Consider the following 26,911-nt stretch of genomic DNA (forward strand, 5'->3'; position numbering starts at 1 on the left):
GGATGTCTGGAAGTCACGTGTCTCGCCCTTCCCGTTTGATTTTGTATGGATCTAGCTCTTTTTTTTAAGTGTTTAAGGCCCTCTTTAATAAGGGGTAAGCTGAGGCCGCCATTCCAAGATAGGAGCGAAAGAAGATGTGAGTGATCGGATCGATCCTGCTACTGACTAGGGCTATGGTCTGGCCTTGTCTCGAGTGAAGGGCTGGATGCCTGCCTTATGCTTCGCCTTTGGCAGCTATGAGTGCCCTCTCTAAATTTGACAAGCTTTCTTATCTGCCGTGGTATCTTTTCGAAGGCGTTTTACGCTGCTCTAGGAGACTTTCTCGCGACCTAGGGTGCTGAGACGAGTGTCGTTCTAAGAAGGAATTATAACTGTCTACAAGCCATGAAAAGTCATTGTTCGATGCACGCTTTGGACCTCTGACCCAGGATTGGTTGATTTATTGCCGCTAAAGTATACAGTAGATTAGGCTAGTGAGAGAATCATTGTATCTTGGCATCATTTGACAGCCCTAGTGACCGAGCCTGATAGCTAATCCATCCAAGCAGCCTTCTGCGGACGTTGGCTCGGGAACCTCGGTGGCTTCTTAATAAACTTCTCTGGGTTCTGAATCGCACCCGGATGCCAGAACTCGTACTCCATCCAACCCTGTTCCGTCATCTGTTCTTCTAGAGCCTCGACATACTCTCCTAATTCGGGCTGCATCGGAATGACGCCGTTCTCTAATACGTACTGATCCCATAGCACAAGTAATGTCTTTAGGATTTCTGGTTCTTGCTCAGCAAGATCATTGACCTCGCCTGGGTCTTTGTCCAGGTTGTATAGTTGCCACTTTTCGGTACCCTTTGGTTTGGGGATGAAAACTGCCTTCCAATCTCCCTTTCTGATAGCACCACGGCCGAGAAGCTCCCACCCTTGGACGAAATCTTTCTCATGTACAGTCTCGTCTTTGCCGTTGAACCATTTGGTCATGGACCTGCCTCTCATGTCGACCACTTTTCGGCCTTTCCACTCCGGTGCCGGGTGGGTCAGGCCAGCCATCTCAAGAATAGTTGGTCCTAAATCCATGACGGTGGCAAATATGTCCGAGATTCCCTCTTTCTTGAATTTCGGATAACGCACGACAGCAGGCACGCGAACTCCACCCTCGGTCGGGTATGCTTTGTATAGACGAGATGGTGCAGTGGCGGCCATCGCCCACCGTGGACCGTACCCTTGGAACGGTTAGATAGAGAAGAGAGGACACATAACGCGAGTAGGCCACTTACAGACAAAGGAGTTGGCATTTCCAATGTTCTCGAGGCTATTGTCGTAATACTTCTCGAGATGCTCGAGAAGTGGACCGCGAATCATTGGATATGCCTCATATGCCGCGCCCTCTGCGCCGTTGTCGCTGAGAAAGATGACAAAGGTGTTATCAAGCTCTCCTTGCTTCTCTAGCTCGTCTAGTACCTTGCCGATGTTGATATCCATGGACTAGGCCAGGTTAGCTGATAGTTTCGGTAACAACTCAAACAGGTGGCTACCTCGACCATGCCGGAAAAGGCCTCCATGCTTCTTGAGCTCTTGGCCTGCTCCTCCTCGGTCATGTTTTCCCATTCTGTAACCTCGTCCGCAACGACCGGGTGTGGCTGGGTATTGGGGTCCATCAGTCCCAATTCGATCATTCGCTTCATCCTGCTCTGTCTCAGGGCCTCGGGTCCATCCTTGTATTGGCCTCGGTAGTGCTGAATCAGTTCCTGAGGAGCCTGCAACGGCCAGTGGGGCGCTGTGAACGCAAGATATCCAAAGAACGGCCTCTCGTCCTTCCGTCCTGCACGATCTTTCAAATATCCTATCATCTTTTCGGCATAGTAGTCCGAGGAGTACCAGTTGTCTGGCAGGTTCTTGAGGTATTCATTGTCTTCTAGGTGTACGGCAATATGTGAGGTCTGCATGAAACCAGGCAAATCATTCTCCCTAGAGGGGATTAGCCAAGCGGGAAGCGGGAGTAGAGAAGGTCAGACATACGACCCTGGCGGCTGATAGGCATAATGGTTGCAGCATCCCGCAAGCATTCCGACAGAACGCTCGAAGCCGCGCGCGGTGGGTGAGCGCTCCTTAGTCATGCCCAAATGCCATTTTCCAGACATGAAGGTTTCATAGCCACCTTGTTGCAGAATCTCAGGAAGAGCCACCACTTTCTCATTCAAATAACCTTCGTAGCCGGGCATCCCTACAATACCGGATCAGTACATTTCTGTTTATGGAAACGATAATGAGCTACTAACCACGCTGGGGCGCGGTAGATACCACCTTGCCCTTCCCAGCGGCTTGGGCCGAAGCCCTTGACCACTCGACCAAGTTCCCCAAACCGGCTATGTGGTGGTCGGTGCCAGTCATGATCATGGCTCTCGTAGGCGAACATGCTGCTGCGGCATGAAAGTTTGTGAACCGAACGCCTTCCTTCGCTAGGCGGTCAATGTTGGGCGTTCTGATTTCTCCGCCAAAACATGCGGGGTCCGAGAATCCTAGGTCATCCGCGAGGATGATTAGAAAATTCGGCCTTTTGGTTTCGTTCGCGGTTGATGCCATGGTATTCTGCAGTGAGTCCTGTCACACGGTAGAAAGGAGGTCGCGTATGCGATGACACGATAAGATGAAGGGAAAGTTGTGGAAAACACCCGCTTTTATACGTCTCCATCATATTCTATCCCTTTCGGAGTACCCTATCCTTTTTTTCTTGTCTTTACATAATACCTGGTCACATCATTGAAAGAGCTTTCTTCCAATGCTTCCAGAGGGACATGCTGTCGGATATCGCGCGATATCCGATGAAGCTGTTTAGTTCTTTGCCGGCCCCAAGCGGGGGCATTTGTGGAATAGAGTGCCGTGAGTGGCTGGCGAGATCTCCGAAGCTAAAGTCAATGAAAGCGCCAGAGTCGCGCGAGTTCCGTAAACCACTCGGATATCGGGCTCCCCTGAACCGTATAGATTCCCCAGATTATAGACTCCATTTGACACAATCTGGGGTCTCCATGACACAATCTGGGGCCCCACGGGACGAGAGTTAAAATTCTAATAAGATGCTGTATATCTCCCTCCATCTCCCATGCGATCAACTGGGTTCATCTTGAGCTGGAGATTTGCTTCTCAAACGAACATTATGGTTTTTACTTATTCGCTGGGCAACTTCCGTGCCATCTATCTTGTGTCGCTTTGCTGCATCGGGTATGTGTTCATCCACTGGCTCAAGTTCAGACAAGCTCGAGAACGACGCTCTTACGAATCCACTACAGGTCTTTTTTGTTCGCTTATGACACTGGAATTGTTGGTTAGTTAACCTTGACACATTATTGCAAATCCAGTTTGTTGATTCTGTTAGGTGGTGTCTTGACACTATCGGCTTTTCAAAATGATTTCAGATATACCAAGGCTGAGGCGACAAGCATCAACTCAAACTGTGTCTCTATCCTTCAGGCTGGCGCGTTCTTTGGTTGTTTTCTGATCTGGCCATTCACTGCCCGTTACGGACGACGCATGTCCATCGTCCTAGCCTCGTTCATCTTCTGCATCGGCGGAATCCTCCAGGTCGTCAACACACACTCCATCGGTGCTTTCTACGCCGGTAGAGTCATCTCCGGGTTTGGCGTGGGCGCCGCGACCGTCCTAGTGCCTATGTATTCTGCCGAAATGGCACCCAAAAACATGCGTGGTCAGCTTGGATCCTGCTTCCAGCTATTCTTTGCCCTTGGCGTGTGTGTCAGCTACTGGTAGGGCCCCCTAATCTCCCTGTTTCAAAGGCCTGAGCGTACGGCGCTTATACCTATCTATAGGATCAATTACGCAGTTCAGACCCGTGTTCCGTCCAGCACCCTGCAATGGCAGATCCCTATTGGACTGCAACTCGTTCCGGGTGGTCTCATCGGCCTGGGTATGCTCCTCGTGAAGGAATCTGTCCGATGGCTAGCAAAGCAGGGACGAAACGAAGAGGCCTTGGCCAATCTTATCTGGATTCGCGGCGGTGATAGTCCTGAGGTACAAGCCGAATTTGAGGAGATCCGCTCTAGTCTTGACGAGGAGTCCCGCCTTACCGAAGGCATCTCGTGGAAGGAGCTTCTGCTGCCAGTAAATCGGTTCCGTGTCTTCGTCGTTGTCACCATGCAGCTCGGTGTCCAGCTTACTGGGAACACATCTCTTGCGTATTATGCTCCACAAATCTTCGCCGCTGTCGGCGCGGGCAACTCCTCTCTGTTTGTCACGGGGTTTTTCGGGGTTGTCAAAGTTGTCTCCGTATCTGTCTTCTGCATCTTTGTTGTCGGAAGGATTGGGCGAAAGACAGCTTTCATGGGCGGTGCGGCCGCGATGGGCATCCTAATGCTCATCATTGCCATCATTGTTGCAAAGGCCCCACCCACTGGTCATATAACCGGCTCGTCTATCGCCGCGATCATCATAGTATACTGCGAGGCCGCATCTTACAACTTGTCCTGGGGCCCCGTGTCTTGGCTCTATCTGGGTGAGATTTTCCCGACTCGCACTAGGGAATTTGGAATTGCAATCGGAGCTGCTGCACAGTGGCTGTTCAACTTCATGCTTTCACAAATCACGCCACATGCTATCAAAAATCTCGGCTGGAAGACATTCCTCATGTTTTCAATCTTCAATTTCTCTCTGGTGGTTTATTCTTTCTTTATACTTCGCGAGGTAAGTTTAACAATCAGCATACATGTAGACCGCCAACTAATTGATTGCCGACAGACATCAGGTAAATCCCTTGAAGAGATGGAAGAAGTATTCGGGTCGAAGCAAAATACCATTGACGTTGAAGCTAGCCGAGTCAAAGCGGAGGAGTTGGAAGCTCATAAAATGGGCGCCGATCAGATGGTCCGCCATGTTGAATAATAAGCGCATAGATAAATATTGCAGCCTATGAAAGTTATTCTATAATAAGTAGGCTACAGAGTTCTTTATTGCCTGAGACCAAAAATAGTTATTAATAATGGTTTATGCCTCTAAATTAACTGCTTCCTAATCTACTGAAATACTTATGAAAAATAATTGCTATTAGATTTTATTTTAATGAGCCTAACCGAATAGCGAGACGACTTGCGTTTGGCGCTGATGAGCAGTTATGGTGCTTCTGGTAACAATGCGGCCACTGTCGTTGCGCCTCCACCTCCTCGATCTTGACAGATGAATCGTTGCGAGATCCGTTTCCGTCAGGAAGTTCGTGTTAAGTATATACTCTTAGCTGGTCCCAATTTACAAGGACATTTTCCATTTTCTATTAAAAAAAGCATATGAAACTTATTTTATTATAATAACAATAATACAAAATAAGATGGGGAAACAATTTTTGTAATACACTTTAGTGTATAAACTCTTCATGAGTATTTTAGGCTAACACTAAATTGCAGGCAAAAGGAGCGCAAACGATGATGTCTCTCTTCTGCTCCGCCAGGTTAAAAATCAAGCTTACATCGTCACAAACAACATGTAGCCCGTAATCACAAATCTAGAAGATATATCGCCAAAAAAAAAATTTGATGAATCATGTGAATAGCTCGCCCACGCATAGTTGGAATTCGTACCATGGCTAGAAGCAAGGAATTGCTTCGTTCGAATCCAGTACTCAATTGCCTGCGAGATAATGAGCCAATGATCTTTCAAGTGCACTTCACTTATACCGCCATTTGTTACATACCTAGTACCTAGACTATACGCTCCAAAGACACAGTTCAAACATGTAGCTGGCCCGGATGTAAACGCGGTTATATGGCAGTAATCGCCGGATCTGCCGCTTGTGTTCTCGGACATTATGATCTGTCATGACCGAGGCTAAACCTTCCTACGTTTACAACGTCCCTTCATTGGGCAACAAAGTAAATAACATCGCCCACTACGCCAAGGATCATCATCCATCGCTAGTGGTTCATTCGCGCACCAATCTCACAGTTTCCCACAGAGCGTTCAAGATCTCCGGTTCAGGGGTTGCAACATTTATTTGGTAACTCAGAACAAGTCCCGGGCACGGAAACTGCTATCTCCGTCCGTTAATAAAGATTTCAACAATGGATTACTCGTAAGGTTCCGTGCCCGAACCAATATAAAACAGGATGGGCTGGTGTTGAGATTTATGGCCACCAGATACTCTTTTCGACAACAAACGCTTCATTTCCCGCACTTGTCATCAGCTAAAAGGGTGTATCACTGACAGTTTTCACAATGTCTCAAGTTCAAAGAAAAACCATCTTCATTACCGGTGCCTCAGGCTATATCGGTTCCAAGATCACCGAGCTAGCCATTGCAGACGGTTTCGTCGTTCGAGGGCTCTCTCGGTCCGCAAAAAATGACGACAAGCTTCGTGCCATTAGTGCCGAGCCTGTACGCGGTTCCATTGACTCGTTTGACGTGCTAACCGTCGAAAGTGCCAAGGCCGACATTGTCATGCATTTAGTCGACACGTGGAGGGCGCGCTTCAACGAAGACTATTCCGCTGTTGTGCGCGACCATAACCTTGCTATTGATGCCTTCGTCAAGGGCATCCAGGGAACAATGAAACCGCTCATCATAGCATCGGGCTCCGCAGTAGTCAAGCCAGATCCGGAGCATAACGAGACTGACGAGACAAGTCCAATCAATACCGAAGGGATCAATCGCCGATACCAGTGCGAGCAATACGCACTCGATCAAGAAAGCAAGGGCGTTCGTGTTTATTCGATTCGCTTGGCACCTTATGTTTATGGCCATGGTGGCAGTGGTGTTGCACTCTTCATGCGTCTGGCCCTGCAGAGGGGCACGAGCGTATACGTTGGCGATGGATCAAGGCGAACCTCTACCGTCCACGTCAACGACGCGGCACACTTGTTCATGCTAGTAGCGAAACAAACTCCTGCAAGCAGTATATACAACTGCACGTCTGACGACTACGTGACGGTGGGCGGTTTGGCAAAGGGGATGGCGGAGGTGCTTGGAATTCCGGTCCAGTCCGTGACAGAAGAGGAAGCTATTGCGCAGCTGGGACCTTTTCTCGGCAAATTCATTAGTCTTGAGAATATAGCCTCTAGTGCAAAAGCAGTGAGGGAGTTGGGCTGGAAGACAAAGGAAGTTGGAGTCCTTGAGGACATAGCTGTTGGCTCCTATGTCGCTGTTGCTGAGAGCCTCAAGAGCAGCTCTTCGTAGAAGAGGTTTTGACTCATAGCCTCGGCATTAGTCGCAGCAACTCTAGTTCGCTAGACATGGAAAACGTAATAATGAAAAGATCTCGATTAATAAAATACTAAGTCTCACACTATATTCGACAATTATAACGTAAGCAGTGACAGTTGCTGTTAAATCCTCTGCTTTCCTTCCGAACTAACTTATTCTTCCTATATGTAAGGATAGGGTCCAGGCGGAACGATTTTGCAGAAGTTTGCAGAAGAGATCTGAGAGCCAGCCAACTGGCACATTATTAGATGCCATGGGAGTTGTTGTCCACTATGTCACTGCAACTTACTGTAATCCCAAGCGTTCTTACTGTCGCTCTACTAACGACAATCAGTATTCCTACTGGGTAGGTACCTAGTATTTTATTGCTGTAGTACCTTATACCTACCTACGACTCGTGTACTGATATACCTACTAGGTAGGTAGTACTGACAACTAAAATAGGTCCATGCCCATTGGTTCATTACTACCCCGGAGCAACCTCCGACTCCCCTCATTATCCGGCCTTGTAAACTACCTAGTATCATAACATGAGCCAGAAGTTTTATCGAGACTCGCAAGATTTCTCTGGCGGAAGCTTGAGAGCAAGTCAAAACCAGCGACATGCCGCCTAAAAGTCCCCTTGCGTGTTGTGTTCATGACGTCACCTCTTTCATTCGAAACCGAGGCTACCTTACTATTGCATATCCCTGCATAACGTCAAAGGCGTACCTAGCTGGAGACATCCGGGCTGTGCTCGTACAGTACTCTGGATTACTCCATGCCTAGAGGCACAAGGGAGGCATATTGTGCCCCTCCTACGTTACACGTCCTCGACGCGTCTCCTCGCGATGGAGTCACGCCCGCATCGTGCTTCCCTACGGCCGCTTCTGCCGCGGCGCAGAGATGAAAACAGTCATTCCTCTGGCGACGCATCCGACCGTGGGGCTCTACCAAGAAAGCGACGCATCGTGGTGGCTGTTGCTTGTGAGGCATGTCGCCGGCACAAATCCAAGGCAAGCAAGTCCCCAGCGCCGACCAGAGAAGTTTTGCGTGTGTTGAGGTGTTGAAACTGATAATCATCATGATACAGTGCGATGGCGTCAGACCCCAATGCTCCCTTTGCGTCGCTCGCAGCCGTGATTGTATCTATACCGCCGAACCGGATGAAACGAGAGGCTCAGCTCTGAAGCGGAAATACAGTGACCTCGAGAAGAATATGCAGCAGCTTCAGCAAGCTCATGATTCCCTACAGGGGCTGGTTGATGCACTCCGGTTCCGAGACCAGGGGGATGTTGAGGCCGTGCTGCGTCGCCTGCGACAAGGCCATGACGTCGAATCTATCGCGCGGCAGATTCAGACAGGCGATTTACTGCTCCAAATGCGTCTCTCGCCCGAGACTAGATTTCGCCACGTCTTACCGTATCGCTCGCAAATGCCTCTGCAACTTTTGACACCGCACAATCCGTATCTCCGCTCGTCATTATACGAAGCCACGTTCGCGCCTCCAGAATCCGATCTGTCCATCCCACCATCTTCTTCTTCTTCTTCCTCGGTATTACGTCGCGGCGAGCACAGGCCACAGTACCTCAAACCGTACGTTGCGGCCAAGATAGTTGACTCCAGGCTCGACGCAGTGAAGCCGTCGAGATGGACAACTGTCTGCAGCGATGATGATTTGATGAGGAATTTGCTTCGCCTTTATTTTTTCAACGAATTTTCATGGTTGAATTGTTTTCACAAGGATCTCTTCCTAGAAGACATGCTGTCTGGCTCCACAACGTTTTGCTCCTCACTTCTTGTCAATGCTGTGCTTACACAGGCATGCATGAGTCTACGCATTAGACAATCTGGCTGGTTTACATGCCTGGTGCGCTAACATGTTTTAACAGAGCTGCTGTCGCACTTTTTCAGATCGTTTGGAGTACTGGAATCCACACAGCCTCGGGTATCGGTTCTTTGCCGAAGCGAGGCGGCTGTGGGAGCTGGAGGCGGGTCAAAAGAGCTCCATCACAACAGTCCAGGCAGGCATGGTCATCAACATCATGTACAACATGTACTCCATGGATAAAATTGGAATGACGTATGGTGTCCAAGCTATCGCCATGGCTCATGACTTGAAGCTTTTTGAAGGACCAACCTCCAAGAACAGACGTAAGCAAAGGGGCTATGACTTTACAGCTTGGTCTATATTCTTCTGGATGAAGCAAGTACAATCCTTGGGCCGTGAACGCCTTCAGAAATTATTAACGTTGTTGTAGCTTGCAGTGTTATCATTTCATTATAAGTCCCTTGCTTAAAGCGCCTCCGAAAGCGCCTCTCCCAGACCCAGAGGAGGACCCTGAATGGTACGGGGAGATTTGGGTGAAATATCCCTTGAGCCAAACTCCCATCCAAATGAATTTCCCACACTTTTTTAAAGCCAAGTGTGAGCTAGGCCTTATTGTTACCCAAATAGCCGTCGATTTATTCGAGGCAGGAGAAAGGGGCAGTACTCGTGATCCCAGAGAGTCGGTAGCCGGCCATCTGGAAGCGTTGGAGTCGTGGTCATCGTCGCTGCCAATGTCTCTAAAGCCATCCGAAATTGTTTTCCCCTTCCATCTGAAGCTGCAGTGAGTAATACATTCAGGTCCACGAGCGGCTAAATACTGACAACACCTTAGTCTCGCTTATCACAACATTGTCATCAACCTCTGCGAAGTTACCACACCAGATGGTGACGCAAAAATACCTGCTCAGTCCGGCGGCGGGGTTCAATGGAAATTGCATTTGTCTAGGATCAGCTTTGAGCCCATCGTGAGACTGTATTACCTCCGCCACGGGTTCGAAAACGCCGACGCATACATGGCCCATTGCTTGACAGTGTTGGCGTTCATAGGCGTCGCTCAGCTAGCTGCTTCAACAACTCCCTCCTTTCCAGCTTCGACGTCCCTAGAGGAGGCACGCAGTATTTTAATGCTTGCTGCTTAAGGCTTAGGGGAGCAAGGCCAGAGTTACTATCTGCCTTTTACACTGTTTCATATTGTCCAGGGCCAAATGGGCTCTGACGACTTGAACGCCTTGCAATCACTAACAACGGCGTGTAACGAAGATTTCGGCACACCCCAGATTCGAGCAAGGCATGTGCAGGCGCAATATCCAGTCAATATTGTCAATATGACCGACTATCCGCAAAACCAGCGTTTGGGCAGTCTGATCAAAGAGTACTCGGAGCTGGCCATCGTCGAGGCGGCATCGCCTTCAACGAGTGACCTAAGCAACACCCCATGATCTTCTGCATGATTCTTCACGAGTGCATACAGGCAGGTGACTCGGTGTATTGGGGAACTGCATTGATATTTAGTTCTACCTGCCAAGAGTAATCCTGTCCTTCATTCCCTGTTTAGAGAATGTAAGGAAGACGCTGAATCTGAAGCTCGCTGCACAAATGCGTCTTTATAGGTTGCGTGGACTTATGGCTCAGACGTTGGCCATGGTGGCTGGGCCTTTGGATGCTGACAACGATTTCACGCTGCGGGAGTGGTGGTGTGGACGACCAGTGCAATGGGCGTAAGAATGTATGTCGAAGACGTCGATGGTTGACCTCGTCAAAGGACTCATAGCTTCGGCCTTGATCGCAGCAGCTTTCGTTCGCAAGACGTGGAAAACGTGACAGTGAAAAGACCTCGATTTATAATATACCAAGTCTCACACAATACTCGGCAAATGCAAGGCGGGTAGCGGCAGTTGCTGTTAAATCCTTTGCCTTGCTTTCTCCGACATGATTCATCCTTGGTTTACATAAAGGTAGAGTCGAGGCTCCGCAGCGGGGATCTGAAAGGCAGTCAACCAGCACACGGTTAAACGCCATCGAACCTGTTGTCCACTATTGTCATTGTAACCACTGTTGTCCCAAGTGTTCTTAATGTCGCTCCACTAACGACAATCAGTATTCCTGGGCATTATCAGCGTCAAAGAGCACTCGCTAGGATGTAGGCGTTACATACCACGTCGAACCGAGCTATTCACCCTTGGCAAATACCAGCTCATCTGGGCGGCTCAAATTTGCGCGTAGCCGTAACCCTCGCTCCTCCAGAATCCGGTTTCCACTCGCGCCACCGATATCGACTTCCTCTGCCTCGAAGCCTCTCATTTGTGCAAAGAGCAAGGGCAGTACTTCGTTTTTCCACACTTCCACTCCACTTTGCCGCGTGACGGCAATAGCTGCAATAACTAGAACAAACGACAGCACGGCGAGGGCGATAGGCAGCGCCAACCAGCCCCAGCTGACGTGAATAAATGTCTTTTCTACCAATGTCTGGCCAGGATTTGCCGTACTGTTCTGACTCGTTCGGATAGGCTCCGTCATACTAGATGCCAGTCTGTTCATAGCCGCGTCTATGTCTGCTTCAAGGCCTAGACGTGAGCCGACTGGTGGTGCCTCGGGCGCGTTGTCGAGATACACCAAGGCATTCGTATTTATTGTGTTGATGCCTTCACTGAAGAACCCAGTAGAGAATAATACCGACAGGTAACTGTTGAGGTTCTCGAAGTCGACCTCTTGGAATGAGTAGTTGCCCACGGAACTAGAGGTATTGCTATACAGAGTTAAGTAAGGTGGGATTGTATTTGCAAACAACAGGGTGTCTTCTTTAGGCGCTGTCACATTGATCACACCATTCGTGACGTTGATAAAGGGATACGTCTTTGCACAGAGACTAAGCGTACAGGACCATCCTGCTACAGGTAGATCTCTCAGAACATCCACGCTGGTTGAGTTGGGCGTCGTCAGTGCCTGAACTGCTTCAAAGCTGATGAGAGTCGCCGGAGCGTCATCCGCCTCCGCGTTAGTGAATAAAGCGCTGGCATTCCACTGTGTGCCGAATATTCCCTCTGCACCGGTAACTGTGGCAAATACAGTCATGAGAGTCTGGTTGTGTGGCGTTTTGAAATCACACTGAGATATATTGGGACTGACTTCCTCCAGAAAATCGACAAACTGCGAATTGGTGCAATTTCGGGTTAGTTTGGACGTGATGTCCTGGCACGAAGAGCAAACTCCAAGTGTGTGAATATCAGTCCATGTGCAGTTCCCAGATGGGCAGGTTATGGTCGGTTGAATGCTGTCCAGATATATGCCCTGCATGATGGCTGCATTCATTGCCGGATCAATGTTTCCCACTGGAAATAAATCAGTAACCTATTGTACCACCAAGTAATTTACTTACACAACGCAAAACCCGCAACGCCACGGTAGTTGGATGGCGTGTAATTGCGAGCTGCACTGAAAGTAGATAACAGCCCTGAATCTACCACGAGCTGGGAAGGGAAGCTGAAAACAAGCTGCACGAATGGATCCATCAGTAGCCCTGCAATGGTGATCAGCGCCGCAAAGCAAGCAAGAAGGGAATGCCTATGTTGGCGTAGAATCAAGACAAATCCGCCCCAAGGCCCCCGGCTCGCTCTATCAAAGACACTGAGATCGGCGAGACGCCTGGGTTGGCCACTGAAGTGAAGCCATTTGAGTTGCCCTAGGATCTCAGTGATTGCCAGCATGAATGATGCCTTTGCGAGCGTGGCCAAAAACGAAATTACGGCAGTTGGTGAGATTTCCAGGCTCCACTGGTCCAATTGCCTCCCGTCTTCGTACTTGAGAACGATTACGATAGCAGCCAAGCAGACTAAACTGAAGATGCATGAGACAATCTCCCACAGCCACAACTTGGCAAAGACATCTTTGATCCCCAGACGAGCATGCTGAATTCCGTGGCGGTCCCTTTTCTCTGTGTGTGGTAAGTCTGTAACCAGTGGTGGCGTGACACTGACGTCTGGCTCGAGGGGTACAGGTTGGTAAATGTCTGGTCTTGAATCGTCTATTTTTTCTGACAATGTCGGCTTATACATCGTAAGAGTTTTTGCTCTAACAGACGAGTTTTCGAAATGTCAACGTAGTTGTGATCAGAGCAGGAAAGAGACAGAAATAGATTACGGGGGTCACCACCACGCTATATAGCCTGTCAATAATTCTCCGCCGGCGCATTTGGCTGTCATACTTAAGCAATAGAAGCATGTAGGAACAGGTCATGACGGGGTTCGGCCGACCAGGGAGATAATTAATTTGAAGAGGCGACTTGACTATCGCTGCAAGTGGGTGGAGTTTGCGAAATGCCGACTGATCCTACAACAGGCGATCAGGCATTCACGAGGGTCTGTGTGCATGATGGCTGCGTAAGAACCAGTACCAACTCTAACTGCTGTGAGACATCTACATGGCTTATAATAGTAACATCCACCACACAGTCGGTGCCGGTGGAAATAGAGCATCCGCGTCCTTGGCTACACTATGCAAGATCTCGCACGAAAATTCCGAATCAAGACAAACGGCGTCTGTATCAGCACAACCATTGGCGGGAGAGCGACAGCCGGTGCTTTTGGACTATTCCTGAAAAAGAAAGCGGGCGTCGGTTTTCGCACCAAGATGGATGCGGCAGCCATAACAGCGGAAGCCATAACAGCGCCCGAGCACGTCTGACACACATCATGATGCACCGGGATGTATCGCCTCCTCTACTAAACTAGAGGTCGATCAACAGAACTACGAATGGCCAAGCATCTGACAGCATGGAATCTTGTATTTTATTTTCCTAAGCAGAAGATGGGCAACGCGACGGGGAGATCTTCCTCGATTCCCTATCCCTGTATGTTGACTTCCCCGCAGGACTTACAATACTTGCAGACGTAGTCGTGTGTGTGAAGTCTACCTCAGCTTCGAGTCCTGCACCTAACACAGCAACTCTATGCCTTTATCATAGTTCCATGAATTCGCAAGCCGTATGCCCCTTTGAAGAGCTTTCCATAAATCTGCATGTAAATCACTCTATAAATTGAACTAGATTGCTCTAGTTTAACGTGGGCCATGAGGATACAGGGTAGCATGTGATGATGCGGACCTTGATGAACTGCCCGGCAATTCGGCACCTAGGAACACCTTGTCCAATGCTATGAGCTTCTAAGAACTCTACTTTCTGAGACTACGTATACCGTGGCAGTTTGATGTCAAGGAGCAGTGGTGGATCGTAACTCAAAAGGAACAACGGCATCGCAGATAGATGCACTGATTTACTAAGTATCTGGGCAACTGGGGTCGAGTCGTGGAATGCGCGCACTTTGGGACTTATGATGTGGGGAGCGCCGTGGGGGCGTAAGACTAGTGTACATGTACAATTTCACGCACCAGGACACACGTTCACCACGTGCCAGATCGTAAGTGGCCTGGGCTGCGAATGCATCGTCAAGCATGTACGAATACGCTGGCTTGCTCGCTTTGGCAATGCTTGGGCGCCATTCCTGAAGAAGATCTCAGTCGCTTTTTGGTTATCGATATGGGCTACCTCTTTATCGATATGGCCGGCATGACTAAGACAGATCTGGGCCTGTGCGCGCCTGCTCATTGTCCATCAAAAAGCGTCGTCATCTCTCGGCCGAGTCACGTGTGGGGGGTCACAGGTGTTGAGCGCGGTACCTAACGGCTCAATATCGGGCTGGTCTACCGCATCGCATTCTCAGTCTCCCATTGGCCAGGCTTGATCATCCATCTGGTCGCTTAGGTAAGGATTAGTCTAACCTCAAACGGGCAGTCGTCACGATAGCTGCATAAGAGGCTTAGAACTCGGATTTTGATGAAGTCAAGCGTTGGTAAACACGCCTAGACAAAATGTAAAATGACTCTTTCAGGATTTGCTACGGAGCAACAGGTTGTTGGAACCGTTTTGTGCGTTGTATTCCTTTAGGGTCAGCCACAGCATATAAATTCCCATGGCAGTGTGGGGGAGACAACCTGGCATGATATGAGGAAGTTCATTCAGCCATTCAAAACCTCAACTTTACTTCTCCTAATATTGATCTCTTTTTGCGCACTATTTGTGGCATTAAACATGACTCAATTCAAGTTCCGACTGCCACGTCAACCGTTTCTGCATGGGAAGTTTGTCGACTCCCATTGTAAGGACAAACATGAGCTTACTTCAGCCACTGATGGATCTCAAGTGATGGCTGGTTCGTACTTTTGTATTCAGAAAAGAACAACCGCGTTCTAATTCTTCTTTTTGAGCCTGACAGATCTCCAATGGGCTGCTGTGGAGGATGTAGAGCTCTCTGTGGATTCTGCAGAAAGGGGCTTGAAAGAGTGGCAAGCACTCTCACCTGTGTGTTACATGAATTCCCATCAATCCAATGTCACATTGAAGATAACAGCTGTAAAATAGGAAAAACGTCGTGACTGTTTACTACGATACGCGGACTTGATTGAGTCTCATGCTGAAGAACTCGCGTATCTCGAGGTCATTGTTACGGGAAAGCCAATGGTATTTGCTTCTGGCTATGAGGCTCCTCAGCTTGCAAACATACTACGATGTAAGCGATGATTTGTGAGAAGCTTTCCCTCAGACTTCAAATTTGACCATCTTAAGATTATGCAGGATACACAGACAAGTTGAGCGGTGACAGTTACCCATTAGAAGATGGACTTCTTAAAGTGAGTCCCTAGCAAGCAATACTCAGATGAACTCGAGACGTGAAAGTTCCTGTGTGTTAAGTAATCACAGATGGTCGTCCACGAGCCCCTTGGTATTTGCGCTGCCATAACAGCCTTCAACAGTCCCATGATTCTTTTCGCCTTGAAAGTAGCGCCGGCGCTCGCCTCAGGGAACGTCATGATTGTCAAGGCTAGCGAGTTCAACCCTTTGTCATCGTTGCGACTGGCAGAACTCGCCACAGAAGCAAGATTACCGGCCGGCGCCATCAACGTCTTGATCGGGGGCGCAGATGTGGGAAATGCTCTCGCTACTCATAAGCGTATTCGGAAGATTAGTTTCACGGGTAGTGTCGCTACGGGCAAGAAGGTTCAGATTGCAGCGACTGAGTCCAACATGAAGCGGGTGACCCTGGAATTGGGCGGCAAGTCACCGGTTGTCATCTTCCGAGATGCCAACTTGGACAATGCCGTCCGAGCTGCCTCTAATTTTCTGGCTTTCAACGGCCAGGGATGCATCCTAGGGACGCGTATACTTGTTCAAGAGGATATATCGGCCACATTCCTACACGCATTGAGGCGGCTGATTCAAGAGCATACCAAAACGTTGGGCTCGGATCCAATGGAGCTCTCCACGTTATCCTGCCCCATATTTCACGTACAACAGTACAAGAGAGTTGCTGAGTTTCTTGATTTGGGGAAACAAGAGGCCGAAGTTTTCGTTGGGGGGTCGGTTTGCCAACACCCGGGGCTCTATGTGGAGCCTACCGTCTTCGTCAATCCCAAGCCAGGTGCGAGGATCCTGCATGAGGAGATCTTTGGGCCGGTAGCCGTTGTCCAGACATTCAAGACAGAGTCCCAGGCCATCGAAATGGCGAATGATACGGAATACGGGCTTGGCGCATTTATACATACCAACGATATCAGCCGAGCGCTTCGAGTAGCATCGAAAATCCAGTCGGGCACGGTTTCAATCAACACGACTGAGAATATGAGCCCCCAAATGCCATTTGGGGGAACCAAAAGTATGTTGAAACTTCTCCTTTTCCAGCAAAGTAGCAAGTTCTAATAGCACTGGGGAATCAGATAGTGGCTTAGGGCGCGAGAACGCACGATATGCGCTGATGGCTTATACGGAGCCGAAGTCAATTTTTATCAGGTATCTGGCTAACCCTCTGAGCTGAAAGATGCAGATTATCACTAAAACTGTTATTAATCTAACAATCGACTTTAGGACACTTGGAGAGATGAAGTGAATGGGGAGTTATCGGCTCATATTGATCATATTCCAAGGACAGGGCGACGCGTATTCGGCTGTCAAAAAACGGTAGCTAATATCTGTAGTTGGGAGTATCAAAAATCTGAATCTTAACCAAATCATTTCTTCCATCTTTCGTAATTACAGATTATTCACGGTCTGTGTTAAAAAAAGCATTGCCATTTGTACGTAAGGCACCATGCCATAAGGGTATTCGACTCTATGAGTCAAAGGAACGTGCCCGGATTGGGCATGTTCCTTCTTCGTCAAATTCCTATCAACTTCATGAAAATCAGAGATGCAGGTGAGGGAAATCGTATTTCGTGTCAATATTGAAAGCCAAAGATGTAGTAATGTTGGCGATGATCGCTGACGTTGCCAATCATATTTCGGACGACGAACTTCTGTCCTTCGGAGCGAAATCCCATAGTCACGTTACCCCGGATTCCAAAGTACTTGTTACAATAATTCTAGTGAACTTTAGCTTATGCGGAACCAAGTCCAACACATCTCTGTCGGGAAGATTCCCTGATTTAGCGTTCTATGACCATGCTTCGCTAGCAGAAGGCCAAGTTTCCCTCCAGATTTCCCCAATGTACAGAATGCGTCTATACCCTGATCGGAGAAATAGTTGGCTCATTATGTACCACGTAATACAAGGTGAATACTAATTCAGCCAATCTCGGCTTGGTTACCCAGTGTAAACCTGCCAAATCCTTAATAAGCCTTCCTATATCCCACCTCCAACACGACAATGTGAAGTCACCGTAGCTGGACAGTCACACTTGGATAAGGCTCAAAGAGCACTAGGAGAATATCATCACAGCTATCATGTCTTTCGCATCCCGTGTCTTTGCCATTACCGGCGGCGCCTCGGGCATGGGCCTAGCTGTCGCGAAGCTGCTTTCGAAACGAGGAGCGGCCGCGGTTTGCATTGGCGATTTGAACAAGAAGAACTTTGAATCAGCTACCAAGGAGATTCGCGACGAGAATCCCGACACTGCTGTCGACATGTCCGCTCTCGACGTGTCCAAGTCAGCAGCTGTGGAAGAGTGGATTTCGAGCATCGTACACAAGTACGGCCGACTCGACGGTGCCGCCAATGTAGCTGGCGTACCCCAAGTTGCTCGGCAGAGTAGTGAAGCCGGACCAACCCTACTGGGCGAATCCGACGACATATGGCGTCTGCATATGGGAGTCAACTTGGACGGTGTCTTCTACTGTACACGCAGTCAAGTGAGAGTCATGACAGCGCTGCGTCACAAAGGAGATAAAACGGAGAGATCCATCGTTAATGTGTCAAGTATGGCGGCTTTGAGTAGTGGACCTTCATGTTTGAGCTACGGCGTGGCTAAAACTGCTGTTGTATCTTTGGGTGCTCGTATCGCGAAAGACGTTGCACCTTTTGGCATCCGCGTCAATACAGTTCTTCCAGGTAATTAGCCCACTTCCACGCTTCCTTTATCTGTTCTTGAAAACACAGTCAGATATGATGAGACCAGCACCTAACTCCATGAAAACATTCAGGTGCCACAAATAGCCCCATGCTTTCACAATTCTTCCCTGGAGACGCCAAAAGCATTGTGGCAACTCTGAGATATGACATATTGGAGCCGGAGGATATTGCTCGAACCATTGTTTACCTTCTCAGCGACGAATCTAAAAAGATTTCTGGAGTTTCACTCCCAGTCGGAAGTGGGCATTGAGGTTGAGCTATACGAATTATGCCACTGGGGTGCAATGCGACCGGCAGAGTATCGCCAAGAGATGTAAAATAGAACAAGCAGACTTCTCTGCTTTAGAGCCCTTATCGTAGCACATATATCTCCTTTCGTTTCTTCTTGTTGTAGCTATTGCAGCTCTTCCCATGTCGCCATCTGCCAGGAGCCGAGTTGAGGACAGAAGAGTTAAGAGAGATGAGACTGCTGTAGCTACTTCTTCATATATACTACGCAGTTAGGTTGGAATAACTCATCTTGATACAGCAAGTTACGTCATTCGATATTTACGGACATTCACTTCTAGAAAACCATCGTATTGCAGAATATTCACTCTCACTAGTGGCTTCAAAGTCTTGAACTTCAATTGAAGTTAAACTTGATGGTATCTGATGTATACTAAGTATGCAACTAAGAAGGGGGTACATTGGCATTAATTGCAGCATTCACGAGATTGGTTGCTTGGTAACTCAAAATCAGCCCTTTCTTCACAGCCGCACTTGAAGCGACTTTCATTTTCGTCACGTAGTCCTTATTCGTGGGGTACAAGCTCTTCAGTGTTTCAGCAGAGAAGTTGGTCCTCACTCCTATGAATGTTCCGTTATAAGCGGCAATTGGCACCGTGATCTCTGGCTGTCGAGCGCCGCCCTTCGTGTTGTTATAGCTGTCGCGGATGTAGTCAACACCGAGGGGCATGGATGCTGAAGGCCCAATTTCCATCAGCGGGAAAGTTGGGGGTGGAATTCCTGTGCGGATCCAACGAGATGCGTGTCGGTAGGCGGCATCTAGCGGTGGTAGCCAGCTGACGGGATCTGCCGTGGCAGAGTTGACTGGGATTGTGTTCGGAAGCTGATCTGATATCGCTAAGGCGGCCGTCCTTTGTAATACCAGCAGATTTGCGTGGGCTCCACCAGTATTTTCCCAGTACCGATACAAGGTCGTGTCTGGCTGGCGACATCCTTGCACATACACATACAGAGCCTCCGATTCCGTGTTGATCTGATGAACAGGTATCTTCAGGTCTGTGCGAATGCGCGTTGGTACTGCTGGTGCCAGGGCAGTGGTGCCGGTGTATGGGGCACCAATCAGTCGGCTGAAGTCAGAAGCTTGGCCAAAAGAAATAACAGGGATGAGAGCATCAAAGGCGTTGCTAATGGGTTGGACGCCGTTGGCGTAAGCGTTCAGTCGGATACCGGATTGAGATTCGCCCGTGCCAATGACATTCTTGGCTTTCAAGCCAGGAATCAGGCCCGACTTGAGTAGGTTTGCTGCCTGCGTATAAATGTCGTACGAATATCTGTCATCGGGCACGTTTAAACTGCCATAGCGCTCCGGGTCCCATTCAGTCAGTCCCAGAGGTGCCATCCCAGTGACATTTTGGTAGCCAACGATTCCCACTATTTGAGCAGAAACACCGACAAAGGCATAACCGGCGTCGTACACTCCAGGGCCATCAGATATCATGAGATCGTAGCCTGCAGAAACGTTGATCCACTCAAGAATGGCGTCACCGTTGAAGTCGGACTCTTTCGCAGGGCGGCGGACGAGAATGCGTGTCTTGTAATTGGCGGGGTCAATTGGAACCAGAGTCCATTTCCCGTCGATAGTAAGATTTCCAGTTACGTTGTAGCGTAACGCTTGACCACTAATAAAGTACTCTTCTTCCACATAGCCGATGTCTGAGATATCGCCAACCCAGGCGGAGAAGGGGTGTCCATGAGTGCCGCCTGTGATTGGTCCTTCAATGGTGGGTATGACCGGCGATTGGTGTCCTCTAGTTGAAGCCATAGCAACTGGCAAGAGCCAGAATAATGCAAAGAGCTTCATGGTCAATACCAAGAGAACCCCGCGATTAAAAAAAAAAAGATATTACTTGTCTGACAAAAATGAGACAATTGCAATTGTTGTACCATGCATTTTTTTTCTTCGAATATTTGGTTCATGAAGCAGTAATTAAATATAATGCAGCCAGACAACGACAAACGATCATCGATCATCTCGAAATTAAACAGGAGTCCACGCCCATGGAATTCACAAATTGCCAATTTGGGTAATTTTCGCGATGTTTGTAGGTTGCTTGCTTGCTCCGCCTGGCGCAACGCCAATGCCAATTAGTTAGGCTCTGAGATCCACTGCGTGGTGACATGGAAACCAATCAGATACGAATGTTCAATGAGATACTTCAGTGCCCATTTACCATATTGGGTATTCGTCACGATCTTTGCAGTAAGCCAAGAACAATGGAGATCTCTCCTGAAGAAGTCGCCACTCTATCGCGGAGCGCCTCGTTTACAGCCTGGTGCTCTGCAGCCTTCCATCTCTATCATAGACAAGAGACAGTTTATACTCCATATACGGGAATCTTCCCGTTCATGTAATAGAAGGTAAGAGTACGTTGTCCTAAATTACAGACCTAGATTTTTACACTACATAATTCCGACTCTATATTCCCCATCTTGGACATGTGGATACTATCGGAAGCGTAATACTTGACGTATAATGATTACGAAGAAGAGCTTATCTTTGGTCTTGATAATATCTGTAAATATATATTCAAGGCTCTTGTAGCTAAGAGTTATGGTTCTCTCAGATGTTGTGCTGCACGACATGACAATCAGATGGATGTTTGTATTCCATATATCGATCGAGAAACATCATGTTAAGAATCCACAGTATTTAAATTCTCCCAAAAGCCTTTTTTATGTCATCTATATGATACTGTGAGATCACTGAGCTGCCATCTCAACCTGGGTCTCTGCTAGTAAGGGAAGCCTTGGCCTATCATTAGCAATAACTTGAGCCTGATCCCGCTGATCATCTTCCAGTGCAAGCAATGCAACGACCTTGACGGCGAACATCACTCGCGATGCATCGCCACAATAGGAATTGGTCTCCCGGATATATCGAGCAGCGTGCAAGATGGATGATGCCTGGGTAGATATAGATGATTGAAAGGCCAGCACAGTAGAACGTGGTCCACCAATGTTAGTCTGCAGAGGCTTCGACAATGCGATAAGCAGTAAAATGTGCTGAGTGATGATGGTTAGAGCGTTGAAGAGGGCTATGGCACCGGCGGCGTGTGTATCGCCGTAGATGAAAGGACCTTGCGACACGGCCAGTGCCGAGGACTCTGCTGATATCGATGTGTCCTCAAAACTGAGTGGTCTAGCGACGGGAGGAATTGTGATATCCTCGCCAACATACTCTTTCCACCAGGCCACGAGCTCCATCATAACACCATTGACTGCCACTTCGATCTCCAACTTTTGCTTCCTTGGCAAATCTTGAATAGCGCGAATTCCATCACGAATATTCGAAGCCGGCTCGTCAACTTTAGGAAGGTGAACCTCGCGAAGAAATACAAAGGCAACATCAACAATGCGATCCCAAGGTGCCTTAGGCTCTTGTGCAAAAGGCACTTGGCTCCAGTCAGCAGTCGCAAACTTTGCCGACTTGTTTCGGAGGATGGCTTGGAAAGCCTGCAGTGGGGAGTCAGTGTTTATGAGGAGGCATCTTCGCTGCAGCTGCGGAAATCAAGAACAAAAAAAAGGGTTGCGGTGCACTCTTACCTCAAGAGAACGAACGGATCGAAACATTTTATGTTGGATCCCAAAAGAGCAGGCATGTGGGCCGATGGCCTGAAGTATATCGCAAGTTATCTTGAGGTGCTTCAGACCTGCGTCAGGAGTGGCGCCTTGCATCTGTTCAAAGTAGGCAAACATCATGGGTACATAGATCATGTTGCAATGACCACCTTCATCTATCGAGGGAGAGGACAACGAGGCAGTTGGACTATTCCCTAGCGCTTTTGTATCCCAAGAACGCTTGTGGCCTGAGTCGTGAATGGACATGCGATAGCTCTCCAGAGCCGCAAGATACCAGTGAAGTGCATCCATAGCAGTAGCATTATCACTATTTGAGACGGCATAGTAGATGAGAGCTGCTGCACGAATGGAGAATTTGACAGACGGCGACTTCGTTGTGGCCATGATGTTGGGTAGCTCAAACACCCATGAGCGCTGGGGACGCCTGGAACTTGTAATTAAATCGACGAATATGCCCACAAGGTGGTATTCGTTATTACAAATGTCAGCCAACCATGGATGGAATACAAGCTGTTCTTGCGCGTTGGCCATATCGAGTAGAGCCTGGTCAAGATCTGACTGTGTGCTGAAGTCGTTTGAGTCAGGGTCAAGGAAGACTGTCTCTTCCAGATATTCTGGCGTTTCTAGAAACGGGATTGCTGGGGATTCAACTGCGGGTGACACGGCAGCTAAAGAAGATCCGTTGGTAGTCGACGGGCAAGGCGACTCGCTAACTGATCGAACTGGGGAGCGGTCGTCTGGATTTTCGCTACTCTCCTGAATATTGGTAGGCGTAGGCGATTTTGTTCTGCACTTTGCAGTCTTGGCGCGTCGACCATTCTCGCGTTTCAATATCTTGCTGGTCATGTCCAGGAATACAGTACCACGCACGGGTCCAGAGCAAGAGAGACCTAAGCGTGAGCATTGCCTGCAGCAAGAGAGGCGCTCATCACACTGTCGTAGAGAGGCATGTGTCAATCTTTGCATGCATACGCGTGTAGCTTGGAAGGATTTGCATCATGAATGACAAGGAGCGCCAGGGTGTAACATAACCACAGTATATATAGAGTGGTCTGTCAGTCACCAGTTGAAACACAAGACTTACTTTGACGTGCCGTTGTAAGCATTGCTTACAGCCTCTGCTACGAGCTGGACGTGAGTTTGGCGGCATGTCGCCTCCTGTGGATAGCCAGCGTTGTCGGGAGACTGGTTAAGCTGTGTCTTGTAGACTTGTCGTTGGTGATTTTCTTTTTTGTCTGAGTGAATGGAAAAAGGAGATGAAAAAGGATCAGGAGTGGCTGAGAGGGTTCTATTGCAGCGCAATTGACGAAGAGGGAGGGGCCCCTTGAAATTGCCGATCCCGGCCGCGTAACAACTTTTAGTGTGGGCGACGAATTGTACTTATGGCCTGGTCTATAATAGCCCATCCGCCAACTCTAGAATCGTTAGGATGGCCGGCTTCCCCATGGGGCTCATATTAGCGCTGCAGAGTAAGTGTCTTGACCTCCAGTGTTCTCGTAGCTGACAGATCCACGGATCCGTGCAAACCCGAGCACTTTCGTAACAACAAGACGCCCACTGTTACGTACCCCTGTTCGTCTCCGGCTTATGGTACATCGCTCTTGGTAGTAGTACCAATAGGTGCCGACAACATAAACTGTCTTATATAGACAGTCAACTCTACATTCTTCAGGTATTGAGGTCTGTCCTGTCGTACCGAATGCTAGCTCCGTCTTCACTCTGTCATTTTAATGAGCCGCCCCGGCTAGCAAACCAGGCTTCCAACTCTGGAATACCCACGGCTGCGGATAACAACATCTTTCCAAATAGGTCGACATCACCGGCCTTTGCTTCACTTAGCATTGCGGTGAATTGCCCGTCAATGATGAGGAAGTGATTCCTCTGTCGCCAAGCGTTCCTAAAATCCAACGCTGTCTCCGCCTGCCACAGATGCTCTGACACCATCCACGAGTGACACAGGCCCAGGCGTCCATCGCATTGGTACAGGTTCTGGCTGCCTGTGAGCACGCGATATGCCTGTAGAAAGAAAAAGGTAAATAGGAGCGTCCGCCGTGCTGACTCTTGGAAGATCCAGTCTTTCCAGAGATCCGAGAGTGTGGCCAGACAGCACTCGGAGAAACGGTCTGAACAGTTTCCCTCGGTGTCGAAGATGACGTGCGCAAGGAGGCCAATTGCAGAGGTTTCGAGGATTGGAATCGTGCGCTCGCCTGATGCTCGAGCGCTGATGTTCCCATCAAAGAGGCGGATAATGTGGTAGAGGAGCAGAGCTTGGGTGTGGGCGAGGCTGTCTATCGGTGTTGTTGGTAAAGGCTCGCACAACAAATCCTGCACTCGAGACTCAATGCAACGAAGAATGACGGGTGTATTTGCTTGGTTCTTTGCCAAATAAAGTGCACAAGAAGAAAGAGCGTCTATTTTTATTAATCTTATTAGTTGCGTTAGATCCTATAACGAGTGAAAGAACTGCTCTCGTACCTTGCATCGAACGTGGCATGCTGTCGGCATAGAGCAGTGGATGCGACCACGGTGTCTGCATCTCCATTACCATGGTCTTGGGTGCTTTCTGGATCTGATCCAAAGAGAACTGTAGTCTTCTTGCGACAATCTCTGTCAATCGATCATGAAGTCCCTTGGTGGCTGGCGCCGTCAACATCGACGGTTGCTGCACAACATCGTAGCCATGACTCTCAGCACCGTAGTCGATAGCAGCAAGGTCGCTGAGAAATCCATGCATGCTTTGCTGGCTGGCCTCTTCATCTATGGTCGCAGTAGGTCCGAAATGGCAGGCCATTGGCTTGGCACCCTCCGTGCAGTCATCGTCCAAGGCGCCATCAGGAACAGCCATGCCCTGCAACGGCGCTGGCTCGATTGCAACACGACTGGAGGCTTTGACCTTGGCATGCGGCGTACGTGACGGATACTCGCACTGAATCTGACGCTGCGAGCATCTCAAACACGCTGGGACGGCAAAGTCGCAGCGGCGCTTGGCCTTGATGCATGCCGCGCAACTCTTCTTTCGAGGTGGTGGGTTGTAGCGCTCACGGGCCGTAAAGGACATGGTTGGTTAAGACTCCAGAGAGCATATCAGGTCTATGAGCTACAACTCTCGCCGGAATCCCGCCGCCACCTGATTGATGAGTCTGGATGAGCAGTCCGATGAGTACGGAGTCGCAAGTTGTGAGTGTAAGGGATGAGATTAAAGTTGTGAGCTTCTGCCTGCTAATGGTCTAAAGTGGGTTCGGCGGAATTCCGCCGACAAATATGAATCTACTACCGGCTTTCGACACGGGCGGAGCTCCGCCCACCAGCTAGTGAATCCTCTACAGACGACGATTCATAAGCTAATCTCAGGAAATTTCGCAGCGGAGACATTCACAATATTTTACATCATGGCAATCCTTCAGATAATAGTCTTTGCGATGAATATAATAGTGAGCGTGCGTCTCACCCAGAAGGCTGATATGGGCTGAGTTCATCACAACGACGACCCATTTACCGAGACAAAGCAAATCTTATACCACTCACATTTCTTACACGACTCAACCACAATGGCTCAACCAAAAGTCTTCGTTTGCGGTATCACCGGCACACAAGGCGGCGCCGTTGCTCGCAGACTTCTCTCCGAGAATGTCGCAGTAACGGCCCTCGTCCGTGACCCGTCTTCGCCTCAAGCACAATCTATCGAGGCCCTCGGCGCCAAGCTCTTCCCTGGAAATTTCGACGACATATCTGCTCTTGAACGAGCCTTGGCTGGCTGCACTGCTGCCTTTCTCAACTTCAGTCCCGACTTCAATGACTGGACCGCCGAGCTACGCTGGGCAAAATCCATCATCGCAGCTGCACGGAATGCAGGAGTAAAACACATCTTGTACTCCAGTGGATTTGCCGTCAACGCCCCCGAGAAACTTCAACACTGGGACCCAGACAGCGTCATGGCTATAGTGCTGCTCTCGAAACAGAGCATCGAGAAGGAAGTGCGTGGTGCGGGCTTCGACTACTGGACCATACTGCGGCCGGGCAACTTCATGGCCAACTACTTGCCGCCCAAAGTTATGATGTACGGTGACCTTCCGCAGTCAGGAATATGGCATACTGCTCTGCTGAAGGAGACCACGCTGCCCATGGTAGACGAGGACACCATTGGCCGCTTCACATCTGCCGCAATTCTTAACCCTACCAAGTTTACCAGCCAAGAGATTGAGCTTGCCGACGAGCTCCTTCGCCCTGAGCAGATTCTTGAAAGACTCTCAGCCACTGCTGGACGACAACTGAAGGCCGAGTATATGTCAGATGCCTCTATCGAGGAGAAAAAGAGCAACCCTTTCATTCTCGGACAGTTTGCAATGCGTGACATGGTTCAATTCGTGGACATGGAGAAGGTTCAAAGCTGGGGAGTTCCCTTGAGCTCATTCGATGCATACCTTGAGAGAAACAAGGATTTTGTCAAGAAGACTTATCAACGGGCGGCATAAAGCAAACCAATTATTTGTACAGATGCCCTAAGGCCTTTGTTCTTTATAGAAACAATAGAGGGTATTGCTATTCAGCATGACAGAATTGTCATAAGACAGCAACCTTGTTCCAAAAATGAACCTCTCCAGGCGCAAGCAATTTAGCAAGAGTCAAGTCAATATATGCTAGAACCAGGCGA

At 49.0% G+C, this 26,911-nt stretch overlaps 12 protein-coding genes across 12 annotated transcripts; 6 read left to right on the forward strand and 6 right to left on the reverse strand.

The window, feature by feature from the left end:
• Positions 1-98: 98 nt before the first annotated feature.
• V8C40DRAFT_285701 (arylsulfatase) lies at positions 99-2,722 on the reverse strand. Its single transcript, XM_083222430.1, has 5 exons — positions 2,271-2,722; positions 2,011-2,215; positions 1,527-1,959; positions 1,269-1,476; positions 99-1,214 (listed from the first exon to the last, which is right to left on the reverse strand). The coding sequence occupies exons 1-5, from the start codon at positions 2,572-2,574 to the stop codon at positions 532-534; spliced, it is 1,833 nt and encodes a 610-aa protein (XP_083066899.1). The 5' UTR covers positions 2,575-2,722; the 3' UTR covers positions 99-531.
• A 227-nt stretch (positions 2,723-2,949) lies between these two features.
• V8C40DRAFT_259703 (general substrate transporter) lies at positions 2,950-4,963 on the forward strand. The gene is made up of 5 exons (XM_083219030.1): positions 2,950-3,210; positions 3,279-3,313; positions 3,365-3,752; positions 3,816-4,686; positions 4,741-4,963. The coding sequence occupies exons 1-5, from the start codon at positions 3,092-3,094 to the stop codon at positions 4,882-4,884; spliced, it is 1,557 nt and encodes a 518-aa protein (XP_083066900.1). The 5' UTR covers positions 2,950-3,091; the 3' UTR covers positions 4,885-4,963.
• Positions 4,964-5,457: 494 nt separating this feature from the next.
• Positions 5,458-5,799, reverse strand: V8C40DRAFT_278882 (uncharacterized protein; the record flags this gene model as incomplete). Its single annotated transcript, XM_083221127.1, has 1 exon — positions 5,458-5,799. One exon carries the CDS (start codon positions 5,797-5,799, stop codon positions 5,458-5,460), a length of 342 nt encoding a protein of 113 aa, XP_083066901.1.
• Positions 5,800-6,200: 401 nt separating this feature from the next.
• On the forward strand, positions 6,201-7,164 carry V8C40DRAFT_285703 (putative NAD dependent epimerase/dehydratase; the record flags this gene model as incomplete). Its single annotated transcript, XM_083222431.1, has 1 exon — positions 6,201-7,164. Exon 1 carries the CDS (start codon positions 6,208-6,210, stop codon positions 7,162-7,164), a length of 957 nt encoding a protein of 318 aa, XP_083066902.1. The 5' UTR covers positions 6,201-6,207.
• Positions 7,165-8,021: 857 nt separating this feature from the next.
• V8C40DRAFT_278884 (nitrate assimilation regulatory protein nirA) lies at positions 8,022-10,440 on the forward strand (the record flags this gene model as incomplete). Its single annotated transcript, XM_083221128.1, has 6 exons — positions 8,022-8,216; positions 8,264-9,002; positions 9,085-9,324; positions 9,497-9,782; positions 9,834-10,117; positions 10,148-10,440. 6 exons carry the CDS (start codon positions 8,022-8,024, stop codon positions 10,438-10,440), a joined length of 2,037 nt encoding a protein of 678 aa, XP_083066903.1.
• Positions 10,441-11,170: 730 nt separating this feature from the next.
• On the reverse strand, positions 11,171-13,053 carry V8C40DRAFT_271709 (DUF3176 domain-containing protein; the record flags this gene model as incomplete). The annotated part of the gene is made up of 2 exons (XM_083220290.1): positions 11,171-12,330; positions 12,378-13,053. The coding sequence occupies 2 exons, from the start codon at positions 13,051-13,053 to the stop codon at positions 11,171-11,173; spliced, it is 1,836 nt and encodes a 611-aa protein (XP_083066904.1).
• Positions 13,054-15,083: 2,030 nt separating this feature from the next.
• V8C40DRAFT_285709 (aldehyde dehydrogenase family protein) lies at positions 15,084-16,863 on the forward strand (the record flags this gene model as incomplete). The annotated part of the gene is made up of 6 exons (XM_083222432.1): positions 15,084-15,204; positions 15,268-15,353; positions 15,414-15,561; positions 15,618-15,682; positions 15,753-16,704; positions 16,766-16,863. 6 exons carry the CDS (start codon positions 15,084-15,086, stop codon positions 16,861-16,863), a joined length of 1,470 nt encoding a protein of 489 aa, XP_083066905.1.
• Positions 16,864-17,768: 905 nt separating this feature from the next.
• Positions 17,769-18,643, forward strand: V8C40DRAFT_271711 (SDR family NAD(P)-dependent oxidoreductase; the record flags this gene model as incomplete). Its single annotated transcript, XM_083220291.1, has 2 exons — positions 17,769-18,372; positions 18,465-18,643. 2 exons carry the CDS (start codon positions 17,769-17,771, stop codon positions 18,641-18,643), a joined length of 783 nt encoding a protein of 260 aa, XP_083066906.1.
• Positions 18,644-19,066: 423 nt separating this feature from the next.
• On the reverse strand, positions 19,067-20,482 carry V8C40DRAFT_285711 (uncharacterized protein; the record flags this gene model as incomplete). Its single annotated transcript, XM_083222433.1, has 1 exon — positions 19,067-20,482. The coding sequence occupies one exon, from the start codon at positions 20,480-20,482 to the stop codon at positions 19,067-19,069; it is 1,416 nt and encodes a 471-aa protein (XP_083066907.1).
• A 771-nt stretch (positions 20,483-21,253) lies between these two features.
• On the reverse strand, positions 21,254-23,696 carry V8C40DRAFT_165601 (Zn(II)2Cys6 transcription factor domain-containing protein). Its single transcript, XM_083211533.1, has 3 exons — positions 23,345-23,696; positions 22,225-23,193; positions 21,254-22,134 (listed from the first exon to the last, which is right to left on the reverse strand). Exons 1-3 carry the CDS (start codon positions 23,408-23,410, stop codon positions 21,382-21,384), a joined length of 1,788 nt encoding a protein of 595 aa, XP_083066908.1. The 5' UTR covers positions 23,411-23,696; the 3' UTR covers positions 21,254-21,381.
• Positions 23,697-23,982: 286 nt separating this feature from the next.
• Positions 23,983-25,318, reverse strand: V8C40DRAFT_278890 (Zn(II)2Cys6 transcription factor domain-containing protein; the record flags this gene model as incomplete). The annotated part of the gene is made up of 2 exons (XM_083221129.1): positions 23,983-24,671; positions 24,736-25,318. 2 exons carry the CDS (start codon positions 25,316-25,318, stop codon positions 23,983-23,985), a joined length of 1,272 nt encoding a protein of 423 aa, XP_083066909.1.
• Positions 25,319-25,747: 429 nt separating this feature from the next.
• V8C40DRAFT_285714 (NAD(P)-binding protein) lies at positions 25,748-26,853 on the forward strand. The gene has a single exon (XM_083222434.1). It carries the CDS (start codon positions 25,809-25,811, stop codon positions 26,730-26,732), a length of 924 nt encoding a protein of 307 aa, XP_083066910.1. The 5' UTR covers positions 25,748-25,808; the 3' UTR covers positions 26,733-26,853.
• Positions 26,854-26,911: the final 58 nt, after the last annotated feature.

Source organism: Trichoderma camerunense (assembly GCF_050948025.1).
Source record: "Trichoderma camerunense strain CBS 138272 chromosome Unknown V8C40scaffold_40, whole genome shotgun sequence".
Classification (NCBI taxonomy): Eukaryota; Fungi; Ascomycota; class Sordariomycetes; order Hypocreales; family Hypocreaceae; genus Trichoderma; species Trichoderma camerunense.